Source organism: Gordionus sp. m RMFG-2023, chromosome 1 (genome assembly GCF_954871325.1).
Source record: "Gordionus sp. m RMFG-2023 chromosome 1, tfGorSpeb1-WG-v2, whole genome shotgun sequence".
NCBI lineage: Eukaryota > Metazoa > Nematomorpha > Gordioida > Chordodea > Parachordodidae > Gordionus > Gordionus sp. m RMFG-2023.
Genome location: NC_088775.1, coordinates 28,982,869 through 29,010,262, shown reverse-complemented (window position 1 = coordinate 29,010,262; position 27,394 = coordinate 28,982,869). Strand labels below are relative to the sequence as shown.

General features: G+C 26.5%; 2 protein-coding genes across 7 annotated transcripts in view; both read right to left on the bottom strand.

The window, feature by feature from the left end:
- Positions 1–27,170, bottom strand: part of LOC135931679 (uncharacterized) — a 77,637-nt gene extending 50,467 nt beyond the window's left edge. The window contains exon 1 of one of the 5 annotated variants that reach the window (XM_065468943.1): positions 27,135–27,170. In XM_065468943.1, the coding sequence (XP_065325015.1) occupies positions 27,135–27,155 (21 nt within the window). In that variant the 5' untranslated portion in view covers positions 27,156–27,170. Of the gene's footprint in view, positions 1–1,672; positions 1,747–8,567; positions 8,587–11,723; positions 11,858–27,038 lie in introns of those variants that run through there. The other 4 variants (XM_065468945.1, XM_065468942.1, XM_065468946.1 and 1 more) reach the window with 4 other exon arrangements.
- Positions 19,903–21,441, bottom strand: LOC135922084 (jerky protein homolog-like). 2 transcript variants are annotated; one of them, XM_065456501.1, is made up of 4 exons: positions 21,228–21,441; positions 20,463–21,185; positions 20,247–20,415; positions 19,903–20,205 (listed from the first exon to the last, which is right to left on the bottom strand). In XM_065456501.1, the coding sequence occupies exons 3-4, from the start codon at positions 20,410–20,412 to the stop codon at positions 19,988–19,990; spliced, it is 384 nt and encodes a 127-aa protein (XP_065312573.1). In that variant the 5' UTR covers positions 20,413–20,415; positions 20,463–21,185; positions 21,228–21,441; the 3' UTR covers positions 19,903–19,987. The 2 variants fall into 2 exon arrangements, with proteins under 2 accessions (XP_065312573.1, XP_065312572.1); XM_065456500.1 differs by having other exon boundaries at positions 20,247–21,185.
- Positions 27,171–27,394: the final 224 nt, after the last annotated feature.

Sequence of the window (27,394 nt, the reverse complement as noted above, 5' to 3'; positions counted from 1 at the left end):
CTTGCATAAATAGGCCAATCCAAACAGATTTTTTTAAAATACAAATTTATTTAAGCAAATAATCAATTTTTAGAATTACATCTGTATATAAATTGATTGGTTGTTAGCAGCCAGTATATAAAGAAATAGAAACTTAATTCATTGCATATTTAAAAGATGAATATTGAAATAAATTCGTGATTTATTATAATAGAAACAAATATACATTCACCCAATATACAATTTAATTCAGTTGAAACCAGTAAAATGCAAAGGGAAAATACTCGATTTTTTTGCATTTGGTATTTTGAATATATGTGATAATTTTAATTTATTCATGATTTCTCACCTCATTGATACGCAACTACCTTTAGTTTTTAGCTTATTAAAATGTATTATGATCATTAAGTTTTAAAATGTATTATGATCATTAAGTTTTAAAATGTATTATGATCATTAAGTTTTAAAATGTATTTTTAATCAAAAGAATAAAAATTGTTTATAAATTAAAAACGCTATAATTGGTATTTAGACAATTGCAAGTTAATAATTTGTTAAAAATATTATTGTTCAGCAACTAGTTAAATGAACAGATATTAAAATGTATTATGATCATTATGTTTTAAAATGTATTTTTAATCAAAAGAATAAAAATTGTTTATCAATTAAAAACGTTATAATTGGTATTTATTTATAAAATTAAACAATAATAATTTGGATCTTTATGCCGTATATAAAGACAAAAAAAAAATTAAATTTACAAAAATATTTTATTCATAAATTTATATTTTATAAAAAAAATTTAATGGATCTTATTCATCCTGGAAAGCTCATATTTGAAGGTTATTCTTATACCATACATAAAAAATGCTCAAACAAGATTAGATGGCGCTGCTCAAAGTAGAGCAATACTTTTTTCAACACTCGATAATCAAGACCAGGTTCTTGATACAGCTCATAATCATCCATCAAATATTGATGGACTAGTAGCAATGAAATCCATTGCCAACATGAAGAAGCGATGTGCAGACTCTTTGGCAAAACCTCTTCAAATTTATGCAGAGGAAATTGTAAAATTAGACCAAAGAGTTCAATCGTATATGTTATCGGAAGATTCTATAAAAAGAACTCTAAGGAATCACAAAGCAATGCAAACCCTTCAAATCTTGAGAATTTGGAAGGCCTAGTTTTGAAGGTATTAGTTTAAATATAATTATATTTTCATAAAAATTTAAATATTATAGGTGATTGGGCAAATTGTGGCTCCCAGAACTCAAAACGATTTTTATTATTTGATAATGGCCCACAAGCTGAAGAACGCATAATAATGTTCGTAACAGATGATTCCTTGAATCTAATATCTAATAGGACAGAGTGGTATATGGATGGTAATTTTGCCATGTCCCCAAAAAGTTTTCTACAATTATATGTGATTAGAGTAGCAATAAACAATATTTTTATCACAGCGGTTTATTGTGTACTCCAGAAAAAAACTCTGAAATAATATTTCAAACAATAATGTCTAAATGTCAGGAAAGGGATTTATTTCCTGATCCATTATATATACATGGATTTCGAAAAGTCTGCTATGACCGCGGTTAAGAGTATCATTGGTATGATTATTAATATGTTTAATAATTTATATTTATTTTTTCAATTAGGGGATCACATCGTAATTAGAGGATGTTTTTACCATTTGTGTCAAAGTACACATAGAAAAATTCAGAAGCTGGGTCTGGAAAGCGAATACAGGACCGATGAAACTTTTTTTTGTGGCATGATGGACGGCTTAGCATTCGTTCCGTTAAATATTTCAAACAATAATGTCTAAATGTCAGGAAAGGGATTTATTTCCTGATCCATTATATATATACATGGATTTCGAAAATTCTGCTATGACCGCGGTTAAGAGTATCATTGGTATGATTATTAATATGTTTAATAATTTATATTTATTTTTTCAATTAGGGGATCACATCGTAATTAGAGGATGTTTTTACCATTTGTGTCAAAGTACACATAGAAAAATTCAGAAGCTGGGTCTGGAAAGCGAATACAGGACCGATGAAACTTTTTTTTGTGGCATGATGGACGGCTTAGCATTCGTTCCGTTATGTGATATGGACAATGCAATGACATTCCTGAGATCAGTTACTCCGAGCAATGGTAAGGACATTCTTGATTATTTCGATAAAAATTATGTCAATGGAGTATCAAGGGAGGTCATGAGAAGCAATTCTCAATCCCAAACACGTCGAATTGAGCCTCGATTTCCTCCAGAAACCTGGAACGTGAATCAGAGCATTCTCTCAGACGAAGAACGAACAAATAATCAATGCGAAGGTTGGAATCATCGTTTTTCTAATCTGGTTGGGAATAAACACCCATCAATCTGGGTACTCATTTAAAAAATGAAATGCGAGGTGGCTGCCGATGAAACCAAACTTGAAAGATGGCGCGTAGGTAGTTGGACATCGAAAACAAAATCGCAGAGTTCTAACAACCAGATTCGTCTAAAGAAACTTTGCGAAGAATACTGTGATGGTGTGCGAAGCCTTCCAGATTTTATAAGAGCGATTTCCTTCAATATTCGATGTCAACCTATATAATTATTATTATAAAATTTGTATATACATAATCATGATTTACCAATAAAATAAACATTTCTTATTTCTAAGTTTTGTCAAATTAAGTCTATTTAATATCATATTTAAAGATTGTATTGTATTTTTACTATAGCAAAAATTTTTTACAATACATAGTTATTTTACTGAGGCATTTTTTCCCAGTACCAATTTAAACATCAGTTTTTCTTATTTAAGCATTTTTTATGGAGAGTAGGCCAAATAAAAATATACCTATATTATTAGGTCTTAACTAAATTCTATAAAAATGAAAAAAAATCCTTGGGGGTTTATTTTCCGGGTGGTTTATTTTCCGGGTGGTTTATTTTCCGGGGGTTTTTTCGGGGGGTTTATTTTCCGGGGGTAAATTTTCCGGGGTTTTTTTCCGGGATTCGTAAGAAGTATTATTATGAACAATCGAAATTAGGGGGGTTGGTAAATTTAAAATAATAAATATAAAAATTTTTATTTTTAATTCCAAATTTATATAAAAATAAAATATTAGTAAATCAACCATTATCCTACATTTAAAAAAAAATATTATAATGTATTAAAATTAGGAGAATAAATTGGTCAAATATTAAATATTGATAGTTGCATTGGATTTAGTTTTTACAGTAATATAATTTTATTTACTGTAAACCATTTCCATATATTTGTAACAACTCTTATAAAATTGTTTAACTTGCATTTTAAATAAATTTTGGTATTACATTTAATGAAAAAAATAGAATAAGATATAATAAAATGTTTTTATTTAAAAATTAAAAAAAAACTAATAATTATTTCAATTACAAGCAAAAATAAATAAAATAGATGTAAATCTTCGTCCATATTCAAAAATTCATTGTTTCTAATTCTAAAAATTATTGCTTTTACATAATTTTATAATCATGATTTAAATCTAATTAATTAAATCGATAACCCTAAAAAAAATAAGAATATTTAAGTTGACACCCACTCATTCCTCATCACTCCAAATAACGATAAATCTTAGTTTTTCAAAAAAAAGGAGATATATAATTTTTTTTTTAAATAATAACCAATCTCGAAATCCTCCCACGATAGGGTTTTGTATTCACCGTTGAGTTATTTTGTTGATGGTTTTTTATTCATTTTTTTAAATATTTTTAAATGTCATGAAATGACGTATATCACTGTATACATCTAATAAATAGGTAATCGTTTTACAGATAATTCACGAACGATATCATATTTAAAATGGAATGATAAAATGTTGGGAAAATTATTTATTCTACATTTATACTATAAAAGAAACTAAACAAAATTACGTATGAAATAATCAAAATTATAGATACTCAAAGAGTTTAGATAATAACCTTACTGGGTTATATTACATTACATTTCACGATAACGTGGACAGAACATAGAACAACTCATTTTTATTAAAATGAATAGATGAGATAATAATTGAGTATAATTATCATTATAATATAAGTTTACAATAAAAACAGGAAGAGGTTATATAAAAATATCAATGATTATGACATGACATTGGGGAGTGTATTATATAAGTGTACAAATAATCTTCTTTTAAAGGGGATGGGGGAGGGTGTCGTTTACATGATATGTTTATGAATGAAAATGTAGTATGACATGGTATAATTAATTAGAATGCGTTTCGTAATATTTATTGTATATTACAAATAAAAGTAAACGATATCGATCATAATATGTAATAATAACTTTTGGTTATATAATTATAAGTGTTGTTAAAGTAACTTGCTATATTTATTTGAAAAATAAATGTAGTTGCTGTAAATAGTTATTTTTTTGCATCGTAATGTTAAAATACATTGCTTTAAATTTAAAATCACTATTCTAATATAATGTCGCATTAACAAACCGGACCGTTTTTAAGAAAAAATTTTCGGCCCAGTCCGGATTTTTATAAAGAAATATTTTCAGATCCACCCCGGTATTTTTAAATATATTAAATTTATTTTTTATTTTTATAGATAACAATGGTGATTATTGATATTTCGTTTTAAAATATACGACCCAGACGGTGTATCCGGGCATGGTCTGTCTCTGCAGGTTTCTGATATATTTATCAGAGACCTGCAGAGGCACCATTTGCACGGCCCGGCCCGGATTTAAAGATTTAAGGCCCTGCCCGGATAAATTTTAAAAAAATTTTTTACAACCCGGCCCGGCCCGTTACGGATTTAAAAATATAAGGCCCGGCTCAATATTTTTTAAAATTATATTCGACCTGGTATATACAAAAATTCACCTATGAGGTATTTTACCATATTTTTCAGCGAGTATTATCGCTTATTATTTAAAAAATACATGAAAAAAGCTAATATTTTGAGAATATTATATTGAATTTATATAAATTATAAAACTGTTATTTATAAAAATGGATATTTTGAGCATATACTATATTTTTTGCATTTATAAAAATAAAACTAATATTCATAAAAATGGTAATAATATTTTGAGCATATACTATATTTTATATTGCATTTAAAAAAAATAAAACTAATATTTAATTTATAAAAATGGAAAATATTTTGAGAATATAATATATTGTATTTAATTTACTATTTAATTTATAAAATAAAAATAAATCGCTATTTAAAAAAATGCATGTATAATAAATAGTATTTTGAAAATATAATCTAATTGCACAATATTAATATAATTTATTTTATAATTTTTAAATATTTTATATTACATTTATAGGTTGGTTTTTCAGGTGTAAAAAAAAATTATTAATTTTCATAGATTTACCATCACATTTATGTCTTTTTAGGATGTACCATGTTTATAATTATAAGATAATATACTTGAACAATTCTTACATTGTACGTAGCCAATGTTTTTTTTATTTTCATCTATGATGATGTTAAATTTAGCCCATATTTCAGATTTTAAATTATTATTTGTATTTCTAAAAGAATAAATATTATTTTTAATTTTATTAATTATATCATTAGTATTTTGTGCCATGATATTCCTTTATTTGATTGTTTTGGTAAATATTCTAAAAATTTAGATATGAATTATAAAAAATATATTATTAATACTTGAATATTGGGTTAAGATATTCCTTTATTTGATTGTTTTGGTAAAATATGTTGTAAAAATTTAGATATGAATTATAAAAAAATATATTAATACTTTAAATAAATTTGCAGGAAATTAATAATTAGATCGATCTATGGGTGTTAGGTGTGTTAACCATCACCCAATATTATATTAATCATAACTATAATATAATATAATCTTATAACCATTAACTCATAATGTAAAAATTTTTATAAAAAATATTAAGGCCCGGCCCGGGTTTAACAATCTTAGGCCCGGCCCGGATATATTTTTAAAAAAAAAAAAATTTTAGGCCCGGCCCGGCCCAAGTATATTTAAAAAATTTAAAATACGGCCCGGCCCGGGCCGGGCTTAGGGCCGGGCCTGCAGGTCTCTGATATATATATATATAATATTTTGACATTTTATGATGAAAATGTTTATATTTTTTCAGTGCAATTATTTCTAAATTTAAATTTTTATTTAAATGCCTTTGATGCTAATTTTTTTTTAAAAAAAATAAATAATTATTATATTAATATAATGTGTTATAAAAATTATTTAAAAAGTAACTTGCAATATAGTTATCTTTATAAGAATGTTACCAGTAACTGTAACAAGATACCTTTAACAAGACTAATAATTATGTATATTTGCAAGCCATTTAAAAATGTATAATGATAATAAACAAGTATAAAGTAATATTGTTTTGGAGGGTTTTATTTAAATTAAAACTAATTTACCTGTATAATAAGCAGAAAGGAGGTGAAATGGCCATATATAAAATACTAATTTGAGATAATAACGTTTTAAAAAATAATCAATTTTATAACTTTAACCAATAAATTTATTCGGGGAGGGAATTTTTTTTAAATTTTTTAATCAATAATAGCGACCGTGCTAGAGCGTTCTATCCAGGGGCATCCCTACGGCTTGCATTAGTTATGCATGAATCTAGGAAAATCTCCGAAAAAAAAATTCCCGTTTTTTAAGATATTAAAAAATTACAAAATTAATAAAATAGGAGAAAAAATTCCCTATAAATATATCCATAAAATAAAAATTTTCAAATAAAATATTTTAAAATTTTGAGAAAATCAATTCCGGGGAATTATTATTGGTGATTTTTTTCCGGAGATTATTTTCCGCTTACCGTTATGCATTGCCTAATGGCGGCATAAAGAGTGACAAAAAAATGGGAGGCAAAATATATATTTAAAATTTTAAAAAATTATTTAAAGCATGAAAGAGATCGAAATGGATAATAAAATAGCATAGCATGCACTAAATCTAAAAAACTCAACGCAAAGCTTATGTCATAAAAAATATACTTATTTTTTGTCAACCTTTTATCATTTATTTTGTTTATTCGTTTTATTTGAGGGCTAAGAGAACGAATGATAAATAAACTCTCTCATCTCGATAAAGATATCGGAAACATGCGCGACCAAAGTAAAAGGTAATGGCGTGAATATGGGCGAAGGAGGGAGTATAATGGGGTTCAAAAACTGATGATAAACTAAATCAATTTTCTCTGTGACTTTCATTTATTGTAACCGATTGCGCAAAATGCATTGTAGATGCTCGATCATTCTTTGGCCTAAACTGCTCTATGTTTTTTTCTCTCTCGGCGTCTACGGATAGAAAACTCGAATTAAATTCTTACATAGCATTAAAAAAGGTCCGTTATAGTCGGTGGAGTCACTTATTTACATCATAAATGCTAAGTTGTAGTTAACTAACTCTACGATGCCTTATTTCTAATTATATTCAAGATATGAACTTAATAGGTTGTTCAACATGCCTTCCAACCAAAATAGATGCGCACTCGCATGCGAAAATTATTTGTTACTATATATTATAAATAATCTATTATGATTGGGTTAAAATTTAGTAATTAGCATAGTGCAAATAGTCCACAAGCAAACGGTTGAGTTGTATTCTCCAAATATTTAGTACTCGCTATCAAGAGTATTTTGAGATTTTATTTAAAAAAACTATTAAGGATAAAATGGATATGTTCAAATAAATATTATTAATCGCGAGCTTCATTTACTGTCAGTATTCATTTCTCATATACAGTGGTAGTTTTTTTTTGATTGACTGGAGGAGGTGGAGAACAAAATCTCTCTCAAATATTGTAAAGATTTGATAATCATATTGATGGAACAATGATACATTAAGATGGATGTGTTAAACAATTTTTAAAATTGTTTTACAAACTCGTTGCACCAAAAAGTATAACGCAAGCTGTACTAAAATTTATTCGTAAGCTGTAACTTGAAATTTATTTACGATAGAAAACTATACAGGAAATTTAGGCCAACTCGGCAACATAAACGATATTAATAACAATGGCATATGACAAATAATATCGTTAGAAGTTAACACAAACAAAAAGATCTAAGGTCAACCATGAGCGATAAAAGTTAACTGGTTTTTCGGTGTTATCCATTGATTCCGAATTGGCGTATATATAAACTTAAATTTTGATAAAATTGTCCAAAGTCTTGAACAAAATTATATATTAATAATCAATAAAAGCGCGTATTATTTAGAGTTTGTAAAAGGCGGCAAATAAAATTTGTCTATGCCTAATTTATAGTACGCACTTTGTCAAAGTGGTGCGGTATTAAACGCTATCGAAATCACAGCTATTTCTTTGCATCGACAATTATTTTGAAATATATGTCGCAACATATGTTTTATGCAATTTTATCATTTCATCATTTCGCTCCATATTTATAAATTATGCGTATTTAATTGAGAAAATCGCGCTTATTATATAGGAATGTCAGCTTTAGAGAAATCTGTTAATGATGTATGCCGTCAATCACTACATAGTAATTTACTAAACAAAGGCCAAATTTAAAATGTAAGACCCATTTTTAATATAATATTACTTACCCCAAATCATGTTAGTTTCCGATCTGCAATATTTTATACCCCGTAGCAAGGGAATACCTAGTTCTTCAGGAGAAAAAAAACTTGTTCTTTCTGGATTCGATCGATGGCAAAGTTTAAAAGTAATTCCCCAATTAACGTCTATGATGACTGCGCAATGGATGCGTGTGTAAAGATAATTAGCGAAGTTATTCATTATTTTAATAAAAACACAAAGAAACAATAAAGTTGGATGGCGCTATACATCATTACCCAAAAATCTGAGTCCTTAATAATAAAATAAAACTAAATAAATAAAGCTATAAAATTATACAGGGTAGTTCTAAATGTGTGATTTTAAAATATTAGGTATTAATGCAATTACAAAAAATGCCCGAAATATATAATTTTTTGGAAATGCTATTTTGCAACACTCGATTTATGATGCTCTATTATGTACTTAGTGGAACTTATAAAATTCGTACTTTGTATTGTTATAATTATAATATAACCCATTAACGTACTACAATAGTAAAGGAAGTCCTTGCCGCGTGTCTTATTTAGTTATTATATTATAATTGATTTAAATTATTGATTATTTTTCTTTTGTGTCATCAGCAACGATTTATCTAATAACTAATTTGTTTTAAATTTCAAAAAACACATTTTTTCTCATATATTCTTTTCCTTGTAATGAAATCAAGAACCAAAAAATTTTTTAAAAACATGCCATCATTATTTCCTTCCATTTATCTTTCTTTCGTAGTCGATCTTCGAGAAGAAAACACTTTTTTTTGTAAGAAAAACAAAAATAATAAAATTTTAATTACTTGTGTGGCGGGGTATTAAAAATTTTATGTTGAAACAATGATTATATTGTACTATAAACAAATATAGTGAGGAAAACTTGGAAATATGTAGAACCTATTATTGTCGGAGGACATAAAAAAATCCGATTAATTTAGGACAAGCAGGACCGTTAAAACAGCTTACGATGCATACAGGGCTCCAATTATTAGCGATCGTTTATTATGTTAGAACTGAGGAAGAATAAAGGCGGGAAATATTTTACAAATTTAGGATTTCTAAAGAAATTCAAAAAACTAAATTGTCAATAAATGGAACGATATGAGTTGGGGATATCGTATGTGTAAAAATTATTTCAAAAAGAAAATTACAAATAAAAAAATATGTTTGTTTTTTTGTAAATTGATTGGACATTTTTTATAAACATAAAAAGTATGATAAATTTTTCCAGAAAAAAAAAATAATAAATGCCAATTAGTGTCGTTAAACGGCTCGTTTTGAGCCGATTTTAAAAAACGGCTAACTCAATATTTTAGCAGGAAAAATATTGTATAAGCCTCGGATTTCGATAATATATGTCTAGAGCTTTGTTCCTTCTATGAACATCTTCAGGTTTGTGTAATATTTATCTGGATGAAGTTTTAAGTTAGCCGCTAAGTTCACAACCAGCCGTTTAACAACACTAATGCCAATAAATAAAATATTTTAATATTGCTATCAAAAACTTGACATATTTAAAAAAAAAAGTCATATTTTAGTTGCAAAAGTTGAACAGTAAAAATAACATTGGTGATGCATCACAAATCAATTAGGCATACAAACAAATCTTTTATCATTTGTTCAATTGTATTCAAAACTTATTGTTAGATAAAAATTTGACATTATTTGTTAACTTTGGAATTTTGCTAGTGGATCTCACATTTATATTGTAAACACCATTTTTTTGAATTTTTTAATAAAATGAAAATTTAACTGGATGTTATTATTTTAAATTTGCCTTGTCAATCTTATCAATAAATATTAGAATCAGTGATGATTCAAATATTTGATTTTAATCATTATGCATAAGAATCATCCATCTATTTACTTTTGAAAAACGTTAAATTTTTTAAATAATCAACAAATTGAATAATAATTTAATTGTTCATACAAATATGAATATATTTGTAATATTAATAGTTAATATAATAATGCATTATTCAATTCAATTCCTATTTTAGTAGCCATAATTTTATGAAATAAAATTCTTATTCAATAATAATCATATTAGCCTAAGGTATACCAAATACCAGTAATGTATTGCAAGCATCTTAGGGCCAAAATATTCTTATGGGCTCATTCACATTATTTTTGAGACTTTAAATTTTAGAATGTATCCACCTACACTTCAAAGGTGTATTTAAGCCTTATGTTTTATGTAAATATACTGACAATAAATTATAATGGTTAAATTATCATTATATGCTAAAAACGAAAGTAAAATAGCATTTATAGAAAAATGTAACAGAGATCTGCTATATTAATATCATAGATGTATATATAGGAATTTTTATAAAAATTGTAAAATTGTAAATAATACGTTATATTCCACCCATCCTGGTTAAAAAAAATCATCATGAATCTTCTAGCCAAATTAGGATGTTATTTAATGCAAATTGGTTACTGTTTTTAGCAATGTAACTTATATATTTAATTAGATTAATTCCAAAATTCAGTAAGAAAAATTGCAATCAATTTCATTTTTAGGATAAGGTTTAGAATATTAAAAATTATGTTTCATCATAAGAATTTTAATCAGTAAATAAACAAAATTGTCTTCTAATGATTTTAAAATATTTTCAAATGTATATTGTTTTTTTTAAGTGTAAAGACACCTAATGTGTGACAACCACTTTGTTCCCATAGCAGCTACATCAACCTGCTCTTTTGGACAAGCAGCATTAGATCTCTTCAAAATAAAATTCAAATCAATAAAAAAATCATACCTGTCTCCATTTTATGACTCAAGCAAAAAACACCATATCTATAATTAGATCTAATTATTAAATATTTAAAACATGGCCCAATCTCGCCACTTGATATTTATTTTTTTAAATGTTTTTTCTTTTTATAAAAATATACATTTGTATAAATCTTTTTTTTTAACTTAAACTTATATATGACATATTTTATTATATTCTTTATATTATAATGTTAATTTTTTAATAATATTTTATCATATTTGTATATGAATTTTAATAAAAAAATTGTATTTTTATATTAAATAATTTTTTTTATTTTTGTCTTATAAAATCGATATCTTAATTAAATATACTGATAATATTAAAATAATAATATATCTTAAAAATAAAATATTTTTCAAAATAAACTCACAGTCGGCCTTAAAGGACAATCATTATTCAATAGGTTTTTATATGGGGGCGACATGTAATAAAAAATAATACGGTTTGCTTAACCATTATTAATTTAATTTTGGATAGGTGATCCACAAATATATTAGGAATGAAATAAAGTGTGATTTGACATGTTTGGCATATATATCTTGAGGCATATGGCAATATCATCTCATCTATGTCTTTTTCCATCTATAATTTGGAGAAATAATGTTCAGATAAATCAGTAGGGTTCACTCTGTTATGCAAACTGGCTTTAGTACTTAAATATTTTTCAATTTTTACTGGAGCTCGAAGGAGATATTTAGTGGCTTCTCGTCTCTTGACTTAGGAATTTTCAGATTTTCCACGAATTTATCAAAGGTACATCGATAAAATCGGTGAATATTGGTCACTGCCATTTTTTCCCTCTTTTTATTTTATTTGTAGATATAAGATTATCACACAGATCAATACCACCCATGTGTTGGTTATAAGCAGTGATCATATTTAGTTAAGGAATTGGAAGATATTCTCTTGGAATATTTTGAAACATTAGAGAGCAAAGAGAGGTGTGGTATATCGATGCAACGGTCATCGCCGAATTATCAATATTGTCGCAGATATTGAATTAAAGATGGAGAAAAATGTTTTTCTTTTTAAAAAAAGAATATCAATCATTAATTTTTTTTTTAATTTCGATTGAAAAGGATCGTTCTGTTTTTTTTTTCATTATGTGATTGGGTTTTAAAAAATTATGGAATGATGGAGATAATTTAATTTATTTTTGGAAAGTGAACGAATAAATAAAATTTGGAAAATTGATAGTTATTTTGTTATTTTGGTATTAGTTATATTAATGGTGACGCTGGTTACCAGGATCTGAATTTTAATTGGGAAAAATATTTTAATAGAGAAAAACAAAATTCCAGGACGAGGTTCCTAAAGAAGATCATTCGTATCAGGATTTCAAGGTAAAAGAAATTTTGTTTAAATATATTCTTATACACAAGTGGTACAATTTTAATGATAAAATTTTTATTATAAATATTTAAATGAGAATATTTATTAGTACTCATAGGAATTTCACTTTTAATAAGATGCAGATTTATAAGAATAATATATTCAAAATATTTAATTCAAGTTTTGATAAATTGGATGTGACCAAGGTTACAGCTTTAATTTTTTTCATCTTATATATTTCATTGATTTTTATTATACAATTAATGAAGATAATTAAGAGAAAATATTTTATATATAAAGTGAGTAAGTTAGATGATTCAAGTGTTCTGGATGTAAATTCTATGACATCTGCTAAGTCTTTAGATTTTTTTGAAGATATTTTGATTTTACTTGAACTTAGAAATTTGAATATTCAAAAAATAAATAATTCCAGTGGGAATGAGAAGTCAAATACTGTAAAAGTATTATGATATCAAAAGATATAAGTGATAGTTTAAAACATTTGTGAGTAAAATTAAAAAGCAAATATCTAAAATTGTGATTGATAAACCTTTGAAGGTTATAAAAAGTAATGGTGTTACTAACAATGTTAAACAAATGGATAATGAATGTTTAATTCCAAATGAGATCAAAGAAATTAGAAAAATTTTAAAAAATATTTCTAGAGATATATATATACTTAGAAATAAAAATAATAATTTTAGGGAAAATTGCGATATTTGTGGCCGAAAAAGTCATAGTGGGAAAAATTGTTTTTCACGTGATAGAAAAATTAATGAAAATGTGAGTGTAAAAATTAATGATAAAAATGATATAATCTGTCATCGATGTGGTTTCACAGGTCATATAAAGAGAAATTGTATGGTGAAAGAAGTAAATTTTAAAGATGGTTTTCCAAGGAGACCACCAGTATTGATAAATCCATTAGTTCGTAATATAAAAGATCTTATTATTGCAAATTTAAGTGAAAAAGATGTATGTAATTCGGATAATGACCGAATGTGTTTCAAGTGTGAGGAAATGGATCATGTTGCTCTGAATTGTGTTCAATCCATGAGTGGATTGCAGTGACTATATAATTTGAAAGAGAATCATATAAAAATTGAAAAATCATATATTAATAATAAAATTTGTAATATATATAGTGTTGTTAATAATTATTTTGATATATTTAATAAATGAATTATAGATATTCAGAACCCATTAAATTCAGAGTTGAATTTATGCATGAATATTAATGATTTAGTGATAATTTAAATATAATAAATATAATTCAGCTGATTAGAATGAATAAAATTTTAATGACTGAGAAAGATGTTAATCAGTGTTCATGTCCTCGTGTAAATATAAAAATTGATAGACAAAATATAGGAATGTTGTTTAACACTGGAGCAAGCATTTCAATAATGTCTAGAGCAAATTATTATAAATATTGGTCTGATGGTACACTTGAGAAAGAATCAATGTGTTAGACAATTTGATGGGTATGAAATTTTGGTTTTGTGCAAAACCAAATTGGGGGTGATTTTCAATGATATAACATTTTTTCTTGGTATATGGGTAGTCTTAAACCCAACATATCGAATTAATTGTGGATATAAAATAAATAAATTTAGTGAAAAGATTTATTATTTTAAAAAAAAATTTCAGGCATGAATTATTTTGTAAAAGGATAGTACTTAATGAAGTGGTATTCCTTAAATATGTCCTTTTAATTTTAACAATTTTATTTTTGTAATTTTGTTAAGATCAGCAATGTGAATGTATATAATATTAAAATTTACAACATATGTTAATTAAAGCGATATGTATATTCATTTTTTTTTCCTTTTAAAAAAAAACAAATAGAATGTTGTTATATTCCATGTTTATAGTTCTAAAAGTTCTAAAAGTTATAATTATAAATTTATATTTTTTTTACCCCTCTTCATATCTTTATATTTTTTTTGTGGTCCATACTTATTGGTTTTATAATTGAAAATTAAAAAGAAAAATAATTGTAAAATTTATTTAAAAAAAAATATGATTAAATCTTTAAACTTTTATAATAATTTTAATTAAAAAAATATATATAAAAAATCTAATGATATATAAAAAATGAATTAAAAAATATGTATGTATAAATGAGAAATGGGATAAAATAAAAATGTTTAAAAAATATGTATGTATAAATGAGAAATGGGATAAAATAAAAATGTTTAAAATGTTTAAAAAAAGGGTACAAATCACCTTAGAGAAGAGTGAATGCTTAAAAAATTGGACCGGCAGATTTCCAGGGAAATCAAAGAATTATCCGATTTATTTATACTGATAGGTATTATATTTTGTCTATATATATATTTATAGTACATTAATAAAATAAAGAAAAAAGATCTAGATTAGTAATGTTATACCATAAAACCTTATGTGTTCTTTGATTTAAATTTACAACAAAATAAATTTTCGTTGGACCTTATAAATGATTATTAGACATTATTATTTTAATTATTATATGTAATTTTCTTTATTGTATTGACCTATTAAAGTAAAATAAAAGTGGTTAAAAATTATATGTTGATTTTTTTGTTTGAATAAAACAATCATAAATACGGATTTTATTAATCAAAATTATACGGGTATATGTATTATGAAACACTTGTAAAACAAATTATATTAATTATTTCATATAAATACATGTATTATAACCCACATTTCATATGTCAAATTGCAATTCAAAAGTGTAATTAACCAGGTTAAAAGTCGACAAAATTCAAAGGTACGATTCGATAAATGACGAAAGAAATGATCAATGCCCTCAAATTACGATAATTAGATGGTAACTTCGCTTATGAAGGGTGGGCGTGTCGCAGATGTTGAATTAAAGACGGAGAAAAATGTTTTTCTTTTTTTAAAAAAAAGAATGTCAATCAATAATTTATTTTTTTTGATTATTTTTAATTTTTGAAAAGGATCATTTTGTTTTTTTTCATTGTGTGATTGGGTTTTATAAAATTATAGAATGATGGAGATAATTTAATTTATTTTTGGAAAGTGAAATTGAATAAATAAAATTTGGAAAATTGAAATTAGTTATTTTGGTATTAGTTATATAAATATCATTCCAACAAACTAATAATATCTCGTAATTTTTCATAATCATAATTTGTAATTGTAAAATATCCTATTCGTTGTATTACAAAAGTTTAAATGAGGTAAAGAAATTATCAAAATATATTTTATGATAATTGATTTTTGTAATGCCTTTAATAGTTTTATGATTTGATATATATCAAATGAAAATATGTAACCGTCGGAAGAAGCCAATATTCAAGATTTGTATCCGAATCTATTTGGTTTTCCTTTTAGGAACAATTTGCAAGAATGTCTTCCTTGGTATGGTATCTGTTATGGGGTATGACTAAATACTGCATTGCTAAACTGCATTGCTAAAATGTATTGCCAAAAAGCAATTAATCATAATCAATCAAAATTTGATTATATAATTTTTAGAAACATTTTTTTAATGTACATAAATCAATTTTTTATTAAGTAAAAAATTGAGATTAAATATCTAATATAATATTCTATTTTTACTTATTATTAATGGGAAAATAAATATTTTTACTAGCTTATTACAACTTAAATTTTATTTTCCAATTACAATATTTAACAAATATATATCCATAAGAGGGCGTTAAATACATAAATATGAAGATATATTTTAGGAAATCAGAATATTTATTGGATAGCGCTATTTTATATTTGGGTGTAAATACATGTGAAAAACCTAAAAAAAAATTTAAAAATATAGGTTTCTTTGACATTTAATTAATGAGTATGAGTAGGTTTAAAATCGAAAAATAGTAGAAAATTTGTAAGGCATATATTGCTGGCGTTATTGATCAAAATCTCTTCATTGTTGGTTTATACGTGTAGGTGTTAAACATTATCCTAAAAAATATTTTGAAAATATTATGATTTGACCGAATGCCGAGCTCAAAACCGACCACTTACTAAATATTTGATCGACCAAATTTGGTAGTAATATTATGTGGAAAATGTTCATCTGTGGTTTATTTATCTATAAATACGTGTAAAACAATATCCCAAGAAATATTTTTATAATATCGTGATTTGACGGATAACCGATTTGGAACCGAAATACTGCATTGCTGGCGTTATCCAGGGAAAATTTTTCATTTTTGGTTTATACGTGTATATTTAGATGTTAAGCATTATCCTAAAAAAATTTTTGAAAATATCATGTTACCGAATGCCGTTCTCAAAACCGACTACTTACTAAATATTCGATCAAATTTGATAGTAATATTAATTGAAAAGTTCATTTTTGTTTAGTTTGACGAAAGTTAAATCTAACCGAAGGCAATAATACGGTCGGATCGGACGAACTCTTGGACAATGAGGAACCCTCCCCTGACCCAGAGGAACGTGTCTTACCTCCCCCGCAATAACATACTCTTTAATACTTGATAGCCTTTGTCACTAATACATTTTATAGCAATTATAAATTGATATAGTACACATATTTTCGTAAATAAAACACCAATATAGGGGATAATAGTCCGCCAAACCCAAATACTTAATTTTATAAGCGCCGATAAGCCCCTATATATGATCGATAAATTTATTTGCTAAGCATTGTAAAGTCGATAGACTTCCCTTCTCTTAGGGTCGGAAACTTATTAAGGATACCCTCCTCGGGTGAGCAGAAATAAAGTCTTATGCATATAAATGCGACACAAGGTTATAATACTTTTTATCAAACTTGAATTAATAACCTTTTTAACTCACCAGGGATACCCTTAAAAATTTCCGACTATTTTGTAATAAGCCATGATTTATATATAATGTAAACTCCGCCATATTTTAGTTTACCCCAATTGTATATTGATATGTTTATATCAATCGTCTTTACTTTAAAATTATAGATATATAGTTTAAATAAAGACAATTAGGAGGGCCTGGCACGATCTCAGCTTGCCAAATTAAATATAGCAGGAAATCAGACATTTTTAAAACAATATGATTTAGAATTATATAATATTTTTAAATTTTAACCGCTATATTTAAAATTATTATTCATTTGTTTATTATATTTTTTACGTACTTTCACTTTTCATTTATTTTAGCTTTAGGAAAATGCCAAAATATTTTTAAAAAATTTAAATTTTCATGAAATTGAAAAATACCAGGCATTAAGGTAATCTCGACGGAGGTGGAGGGAGGAATAATTTTTTGTAATATTGAAATTATTTTTTTTGGAACATTAAAAATTTTTTATAATTAAGATTATTTATTAAGTGGTGGGGTTTGAGCTTGGCATTCGGCCAAATCATAATATTTTTAAAATATTTTTCAGGATAATACTTAGCACGTTATTGTTCAAACCAAAAATGAAGAATTTTCCATGGATAACGCTAGCAATTTGGCCCGTTTTCAAATCGGTTATCGGTCAAATCACGATATTTTTAAAATATTTTTTGGGATAATGTTTTACACGTATATATAGATAAATTAACCAAAAATAATCATTTTCTAAATATTAATACCAAATTTGGTCGATCGAATATTTAGTAAGGTTTTGAGCTCGGCATTTGGTCAAATCATAATATTTTCAAAATATTTTTTAGGATAATGTTTAATACCTAAATATACACGTATAAACCAAAAATGTAGAGAATTTGATCAATAACGCAAGCAATATGTGCCTTACAAATTTTCTACTATTTTTCGATTCTAAATCCACTCATACTCATTAATTAAATGTCAAAGAAACCTATATTTTTTTAAAAAAATTTAGGTTTTTCACATGCATTTACACCCAAATATAAAAAAAGCGCTATCCAATAAATATTCTGGTTTCCTAAGAATATATTTTCATATTTATGTATTTAACGCCCTCTTATGGATATATATTTGTTAAATATTATAATTGAAAAATAAAATTAAGTTGTAATAAGCTAGTAAATGTATTTATTTAATAATTATTTGATATTTAATCTCAATTTTTTACTTAATAAAAAATTGATTTATGTACATTAAAAAAAATAAAAATTATTTTTAAAAATATTATATAAATAAATTTTGATTGCTTATGATTAATTGCTTTTTAGCTAGTCATACCGATCTGTTATATATGATGATATATATGGGATGTCGAATAGAAAGGAAAAAGTGGAAATAAAGAGTATTCATTCATTTTATATAATCATACCAGGTATTATTAAATACAGTCAAAACCGTTTAATTGCGAAAGCTTGGGACCAAAATATTTAAAATTTCGCAATTATCCGATTTTTCGCAATTATACGATTAAAATTCAACAATTTATTTATTAAAAATCAGTTTGTGTTTTTTATAAAGATATTTATCATCTATATATATTTTAATCATATAAGCCATCAAACTTTGCAATAAATACAATTTTTAATTAATGTAACCAACTATTTATTTTAATTTGAATAAGTTATGTAACGAATACAAAAACTAAATTTTAAAAATTTATCTTATTTGTTGAAACATATGATCATAGCTTTTTTTTTCTTCCCACCAATAATCCTTTATTTTTATCGTCAATTCATCAAGTTATTATTTTATAAAAAGTATTCAATTAATTTAGATCAATCAAATAATATTAAAATATCTGAAGCACTTGAAAGTAATGTGATATATATATTTATATTTTCTCTAGATCTAGACATGATTATAGACAGAAAGGAACAAAGAAAACAAGACTTAATTATAAAAAGATTGTAATTATTTATGTATTAGCGTTGTTGATAAATTATTTTTTATTGAATAAAATTATAATTAAATTTGTTTACTTGATTTTATCTCATTTTTTATTTAAGATATGTAAGAATTAAAGCAAAAAAAGCTTTTGTGAAAGATAATAACATTTTTTCCTTTACAATACCCTTATATTTATTTCCATTAATTTTAACTACTTTTGTCATTTTACCTTCATTAAATTTACTGAAATAATTTTACACAAATATATTATCACTTTTTAAATTCTAATTTATTATTAAAGCCAAATTTTAAAATATTTTGCCTAAAAAACTGGAAACAATAAGATTAATATAAAAGAATTTAAGTTTATTAAGTGTTTTGTTTTCATTCACATGATATTTGATTTAAAATCCTATGCCTATTCAAATCTTATAAATTCTAATATTATAAATGTAAATGTATTAACAGACCATGCTGGAATGAAAGTTTATTAATGCTTTATAACATAAGATTTTATTTGAACTAATTTTATTATACATGTATCACAATTATTATAAAGTAATATAAGATTTAATAAAAATATTTTGTGATAAGAGTTTGGCTAGACTCTGGAGTAAATAATTCTTTTTCCACTATATTCTCTAGCTTTCTAAGTGAATCTTGATCCCTTAGATGTTCATGAGCATATTCAAGAAAAGTATAATAACCATTAAGAGCCTGATTTTTTGTAATTAAATGATCAGATATCTCTAGGTTCCCTTCATCATTCTCGGAGCTTTCATAACCTTCTATAAAAAATAAGATTAATTAAAATTTTAAGTAATTAAACCTTCCAACTCTAATCTTATCTGATTACAAATATCCTGATCATCTAAAATTCCATGGCAGCTAGCATCATCATCGTGTAACGCATATTCTTCAAATATGGGATCAAATTCATATTCTTCGTTGTCAGTTAATGCTATATCATCCTCCGATTCCCAATCAAATGCCATAGACTTATCAAAAAATTTAGCTTCAATAAAACACTTTATGATTGTAGTACTTGTCACCTCACCCCATGCAAATTTTATAAGATAGAGGCTATCATAAAGTGTAAATCTTTTATAAAAAGAGGTGGTGTCATTTCCTTCCATCAATGTTATCATTTTTCTCATGATACCCTTTCTATAATGACATTTAAAGGATCTAATTGCACCCATGTCCAAAGGTTGAATTAATGATGTTGTATTTGCTGGTAAAAAAATTAATTTTATATTGTTAAATGTTAATTTTGTTTTGTGACAAGAAGCATTGTCACAAAACAATAAAATTTTCTTCTTTAATGAGGAATCTCATTCTTTAAGAATATCTTCAAAAGTTGAGGTTGTCATCCAGCTGCTTTTATTGGAGTAGTATTTAACTGGTAATTTTTTATTTTTAAAGCACCTAGGGTTTTTAAATTTCCCTACAACATATAATTTTTTATCAGATCCATCCCCATTTATGATAAATAGAACTGTGACCTTTTTCTTGTCTGGTTTGAAGCCCAGTGGTTGAGTTCCACTAAATTCCATTGTGCCCTTTGGTAATGCTAGGTAGTATAGTCCTGTCTCATCACAATTGTAAATATTACTCCTTTGATAATCTTTAATCAGAGATGGGAGTGTATTTCTGCTCCACTCATTTGCATTAATAATATCTGCACTCCCCTTTTCATTGCAAACATTTTGAAAATTTATATTCTGTCTTTTCCTAAATCTCTGCAACCAGCTGCTAGTAGGAATGCCTATAATTTATATATATATATATTATAAAAACTTATAATTACATTCATTGAATGTTTGGCTAAAAACATAGCTTTTTCTAACATCACTGGCCCATTTAGACTGCAATTTTTACTTCGCATTTGGGTAAACCAAACCAATAAAGCTGCTTCTGTCTTTGGGTAACAACTCATTCTAACTCCTTTAGTTGTAGGAGGTTTATTCCTTAGAAATTGTGAGCATAGATTTTCTTTATTCGCAATTAAACGGTAGATTGTCGAGACGTGGCAATTGTAATTTGATGCTAATTGTGTTTTTGATGTAGTGTTTAATTTATCAATTATTTCTTTTTTATGCTTCAGTGTTAATGTTTGGAATGATTTTTTTACCATTTTTATATTAATTTCTGGCGTGGTAATGAATGAATGAATGAATGGAAAAAGGTTAAATAAAAAAAATGATGAATAATTTTTTTCGATAAATTTTTTTATTTTTTCACTTATCCGATTAAATTAACGTTATTGTTATATAAATGGGACCTGAAAAATTTTGCAATTATCCGATATTTCGCAATTAACCGATTTGCAATTATAAATTTAACATTATACCATAGTAATTATTATCAAAATCGCGGGTTTTTTTCGCATTTAAAAGTTTTTGCACTTAAGCGATATGCAATTAAACGGTTTTGATTGTATAATGATTTTTATTATTATCATGTGATTGATGATGTTGATTTGAGATATTTGGAATAATATTTTTTATTTTTTTAACATTTTATATATTTTATTTTTCATTGTGTTTAATATAGATTTTATCAAAAAGGTATATTTTATTTTATTTTAATTTGATTATTATATATATATGTTAAAGCATATTATTGGTACCGCTGACAAATAATCATTGAAATAATGAACCTGAGTTACAATAAAGAAATTTTTAGAAGAATTTTGTATAAATACTAATTGGAAGTCTAAAAGAAGGATTTAGAAGAAATATTAAATAAAATAATTAATTTAAACAATATATAAAGAAAATTTTAATATGTGGCAGACAATTTTATTGATCTAAATCATTATTTTAAATTTTAGAGAAGTAAGAGTTTTAATTGTTAAATTATTAATAAATACATTATGAGTAAAAATCTAGGATAATGTACTTATCAATTAATGAAAAAGATAAGATTATAATTTTTATATTAGCAATGATATATACATTAGTGGTATTAATATTAGAAATGTTATTTGGTAGCCGAGATAAAGAGAAAGTATGGAGGAGATATTATAGGAAAAGAGAAGGGACAAGAGGTTTTATATGCCATGAAGTAGAACAAAGACATTGCAAGAATAATGGGAGACAGAGGAGAGAGGAGGAAGGCATAACAAGAAATAAGAATGGAGTAGAGTCTCATCAGCAAGATCATAATCAGAAATATATATCAGAAGTAAACTTATATCAGATTAGTGAATTAAATTAAAAAGAGGATTGTCCAATATTAAAGGTCAATGTGGAGGGAGAAATTGTAACTATGTTATTAGATACGGGAACCATGATTACCATAATATGTTTAACTGAAATTAAGAAATTATGGCCTACGAGAAGAATATATCCTAATAAACATAAAGTACATCAATTTGATGGAACCGAAATATACATAATAGGAAAGATTTGGGAAGAGGTGAGAACTGTGGGTAACAAACGTAGATAAGAAATATGAGTAACAGAAAGAGAGACAGAGAATATAAGGGGATGAGATTGGGCTAAATTTATAGGCCCAGAAGTGAATTGGTGGGGTATATTTCCCAAAAAAGAAGGTAGTGAAAGAAAAATAACAATGGTAAAATTAGAAAGGTGCTCAGAGAGAAGTATAGGGCTTGTAGGAAGGGTAGATAGTTTAAGACAAGAATGGCAGTGGGTAAAGAATATATTATGTAGTATTGTAACAGTGTCTAAAGAGAAAATAGAAGACGGCGAGGTAGTGGATGAAAGAGGAGTAAGTAAACGAGGTTTTCTATTTGGGGGTTAATTGCTTATGAAGGATACATTAAGAGATATTAAAGGAGTTGATGAAATGATAAAAGAAGATATAAATGAAGAGATGTATCAGAAGATTAAGACAGGAATCCCTGAAATAAAGTAAAACCAGAGGGAGATATTTAAAACCATGACGAGAAAGGTTAAAGAAGAGACAGAGGAAAATAATGAGAGGAAAATAAGGTGTGAAATTAAAATTGATAAGAGGTTACAAGATACACATAGAGATAATGGAACATTAAGTAGGAATCGTTCAGAGGAACAATTAACGAAGAATCAGAACGAATTAAATGAAAAATGGCCGAGAGGAAACAAATGGAAAGATTTATATGGTTAAGAACCAAGAAACAGAGATAAGGGTGGATAAGGATGAAAGAGTATTAATAGAAATGTCCGAGGAGATGAAACAAAATATAAATTGGAAAGAAGGGATAAGGATTAATAACAAGATATGGAGAGATTTTCAAGGAAGAGTTAGGGTGTTTAAAAAAATTTGAGGTAGAAATAAGGTTAAAGAAGAGAGTACCTTATGAATGGAGAGATAAGGTAAATGAAGAATTAGATAAATGGGTAAAAGAAGGTATAATTATACAGGTTGATAATAGCGAGTGGGCTACTCCGCTGGTTCCAATAAGACAGCCAAACGGAGATTTGAGACTATGCGCAGATTATAGAATAACTCTGAATCCCTGGATAATGGAAGTTAAATATCCATTACCGAGGATTGAAGAAATATTAGCGGCTTTAAAAGGAAGAAAATATTTTTCCAAATTAGATTTTTCAAATGCATACTTACAATTGCCGGTGAGTAGGCAGACCAGTAGGTTATTGACTTTAACCATGCCGAAAGGGTTATTTGCTTTTTTATGATTGCCGTTTGGTTTAAATATTTCAGCTCCAGTATTCCAAAGAACTATGGCTGGAATATTTCAAGGATTAGTTGGAGTATTTTTTTCCATAGATGTTGTATTGGTAACAGGAAAGAAGGAAGAACATGACGAGAGATTGGAAGAAGTGTTAAAAAGAATAAGAGAGAAAGGTTCGAGAGCAAGTTAAAGGAAAAGTATATTTGGGGAAGGAGTTGAATATTTGGGACATAAAATAAGAGGAGATGAAGTAGAATCGTTAAATAACAATATAGAAAGTATAAAGAAGATGAGACAACCTAGGAACAAAATGGAAATACAATCCTTTTTGGGTATGATAAGTTATTATCATAGGTTTATAAATTCATTTGCAGAATTGGCTAGTCCGTTATATGAGTTGGTTAAAAAGGCTATTAAATTTAAAAGGGGAGAGGAACAAGATGGTAATTTTAATAAACTTAAGGAATTAATAGGAAGAAACCCGATTTTACATTGTTTTGATAGAGAGAAAGAAGTAATATTAGCAGTGGATGCTTCAATGAAAGGAATTGGAGGAGCATTATTATAGTTAGTGGATGATTATGAGAGACCAGTATTAATTTTCGAGGAAATCGAAACGAGGAGGAAAATTATTCGGTAATAGAAAAAGAAGCATTGGCTGTAATTTTGGGTTTATTAAATGTAGAGAATATGTTATGGGTAGAAGATTTACGATTTGGACAGAGCATAAGCCCTTATTAGGATTATTTAAAGGGAACACAAGGATATGATGCTTTCCACTAGGTTACAAAAATGGATCATAATGGTAGGGGGTTTTGATGTGGAGATTAAATATAGGAAGGGTAGAGAGAATAATCTCCCGGATGTATTGTCAAGAATGACAATAGGGGAGGGTAAAGAAGAGGATAAAGAGGGAGTAGAAGAAGTTATTAATAATCAAATGATAAAAAGGATAACCAGGATAATTCAAGATAATAAAGTTACATGGGAAGATATAAGAGAAGAGACTTTAAAGGATAGAGAGATGAGTAGGGTAAAGGAATGTTTAACGGAGAAAGAGAAATGGAAAGAGCATATAAAAGAATTGACAATAGAGGATGATTGTATAGTAAGAGGTGGAAGATGTGATACTGTTGCATAATATATTATTAAAAATGATTCACATATTATATTGTATTTTTATATACGAAGCCTTTAGCCACAATTGATTGACCATAAATTGATTTACGATAGATATATATATTGAGATTTTGTGAAAACGAATTTAATTGTATCACTTGTTTTTCTTATATTCGATTCTATTTTTATATAATAAATTATTCTGGATTAACACTTTCAAATAAAGACGATATATTTAAATTATTCTGGATTAATACTTTCAAATAAAAACGATATATTTAAATTACTCTAAATTGAACACTTTTCTCCCTTGTTCAATACTAAATTAAGGCAAAGAATGATAGAGTTGTTACATGCAGGTCATCAGGGGATAGTAAGGATGAAAAGACTTAGAAGGGAATATATGTGGTGGCCAGGAATGAATGAACAGATAGAGGGAATAAGTAGAAGATGTGAAACTTGTAATAAATGGGCTAAGATGCCGATAATAAGGAATAATGATAAGTGGGAACCGTCGAAAGAGCCAGGAGAAAGAATACATATAGATTTTGGAAATAGATGGAAAGAACTTTTTATCATAGTAGATGAATTTCCAAAATGGATAGAGTGGGGAAAGGTGACTGGGTTAACGTAACGATAAAGAAATTGGAGTTATGGATGGGTAGATACGGGTTAATAAAGACGTTAATATCAGACGGAAGGCCGCCATTTATAAGCGCCAGGTTCAGTTTTTGTAAAGGTTTAGGTATTAAACACATTTTATCACCCCCATACCATCCAAGCTCTAATGGACAAGCACAGAGGATAGTAGTGTTAGTGAAGTTGTGGTTAAAGAAATCGAGAGAAGAAGGGGGAGAAATATGGATTTTGTGGTTATATTATAATAATAGTGCAAGATACCGTCGGAAAATTTTTGGGAAGGAGAACCAGATTATTTTTAGATATATTAAAGGAAAAGGATAACGAACGGAGAGAAAAGAGGGGTTAACACGATTCGTGGAGGGTCAAGCAGTTTGTGTAAGAATGTTTACGGGGAGTAAATAAATGGGTGAAAGGAATAATAAATAAACTGACAGGGAGTAGAACTTATTTAGTATTAGTTAATGAGATTAGTATGGTCAGGCATGAGGATCAATTAAGGGGAAGAGAATAAGTAAGGGGTAAGTAAACAGTTAAACCCATAACGAATTACGAAAAATGTAATATTTTTGTATTAATAATCGACGCGGAGGTTGTTGAATATAAATATAAGTATATTCGTAAGAGTCGGGAGGTGAAATAGAATTATTTGATTTAGGAAAATTCGGCAGAATAGAATAATAGAACTAAGCGTTGAATGAATAAAGTAATTCGGCGAATAATTCGAGGAAGTATTCAAGTCGAAGGATTCAAATTGAATAAAAAGATAAAGTAGTTGACGACTAATACGAAAATACGATAGGAGTATTCATTGAAGAACGACTCGATTATTGAAATTATTCGAATGGGAAACGGAAGGAAAGAAGAGGGGAGAAGGAAATAGAACACAGAATCAATGAAAGGAGAGGAAGATAAGGAAATAAGAGGAAAAATTGACTTAAGGAGAAAGAAAAGGAAGGAAAGAGAGATCGGAGATAAGATGTGGAATAAATGGACGTTATATAATATTTAACAATAAATTATCTTATAAATTTGTTAAAATTTCAGGGATTATTCGTAATTAGGAGATTTATGTAGAGAAATAAATTATAGGATGTTATTTATTAACTTAAAAATCAAAATATTTAATTTAATAAATAAATATGGGTATATAATTTATGTTGACATTAAAAGGATAAAGGGATAATTGATAATATAATAATTTTATTAAATATTTACCTTTTATTTTTATTTAGAATACCAGGGATAGAATGAGTGTATAATATTTGGTATATTGTATTGTAATTAAACAAAATTATCTTAAATTTAATTGACTTTCATCATTTGAAAATTCATGCCACAATCGAGCTCAATTAGAGGTCGGATTTTTATTTGGGTAAATTTTAATAAGATTTGATATAAAAATTGGTAGGCAACATAAATTTAATATCATAAAATAAAGGGGAAAGAGGTGAAGTATTAAGGACGAATATATTGAATGTAGATGGAAGGATAAATGTATAAGTTTTGTGTTTATTAATTAATGATGATTTGGTTGGGCAAATATAAATGAAGTAATGATTATTTTTAAATTA

Bases quoted from the DNA above. Each gene is read 5' to 3' on its own strand.
- LOC135922084 (XM_065456500.1), bottom strand. From the start codon at position 20,619: ATGGGTGCAATTAGATCCTTTAAATGTCATTATAGAAAGGGTATCATG. The intron at 20,206-20,246 runs GTTTAATTACTT...TATTTTTTATAG, and splicing joins GATAAGATTAGAGTTGGAAG to AAGGTTATGAAAGCTCCGAG.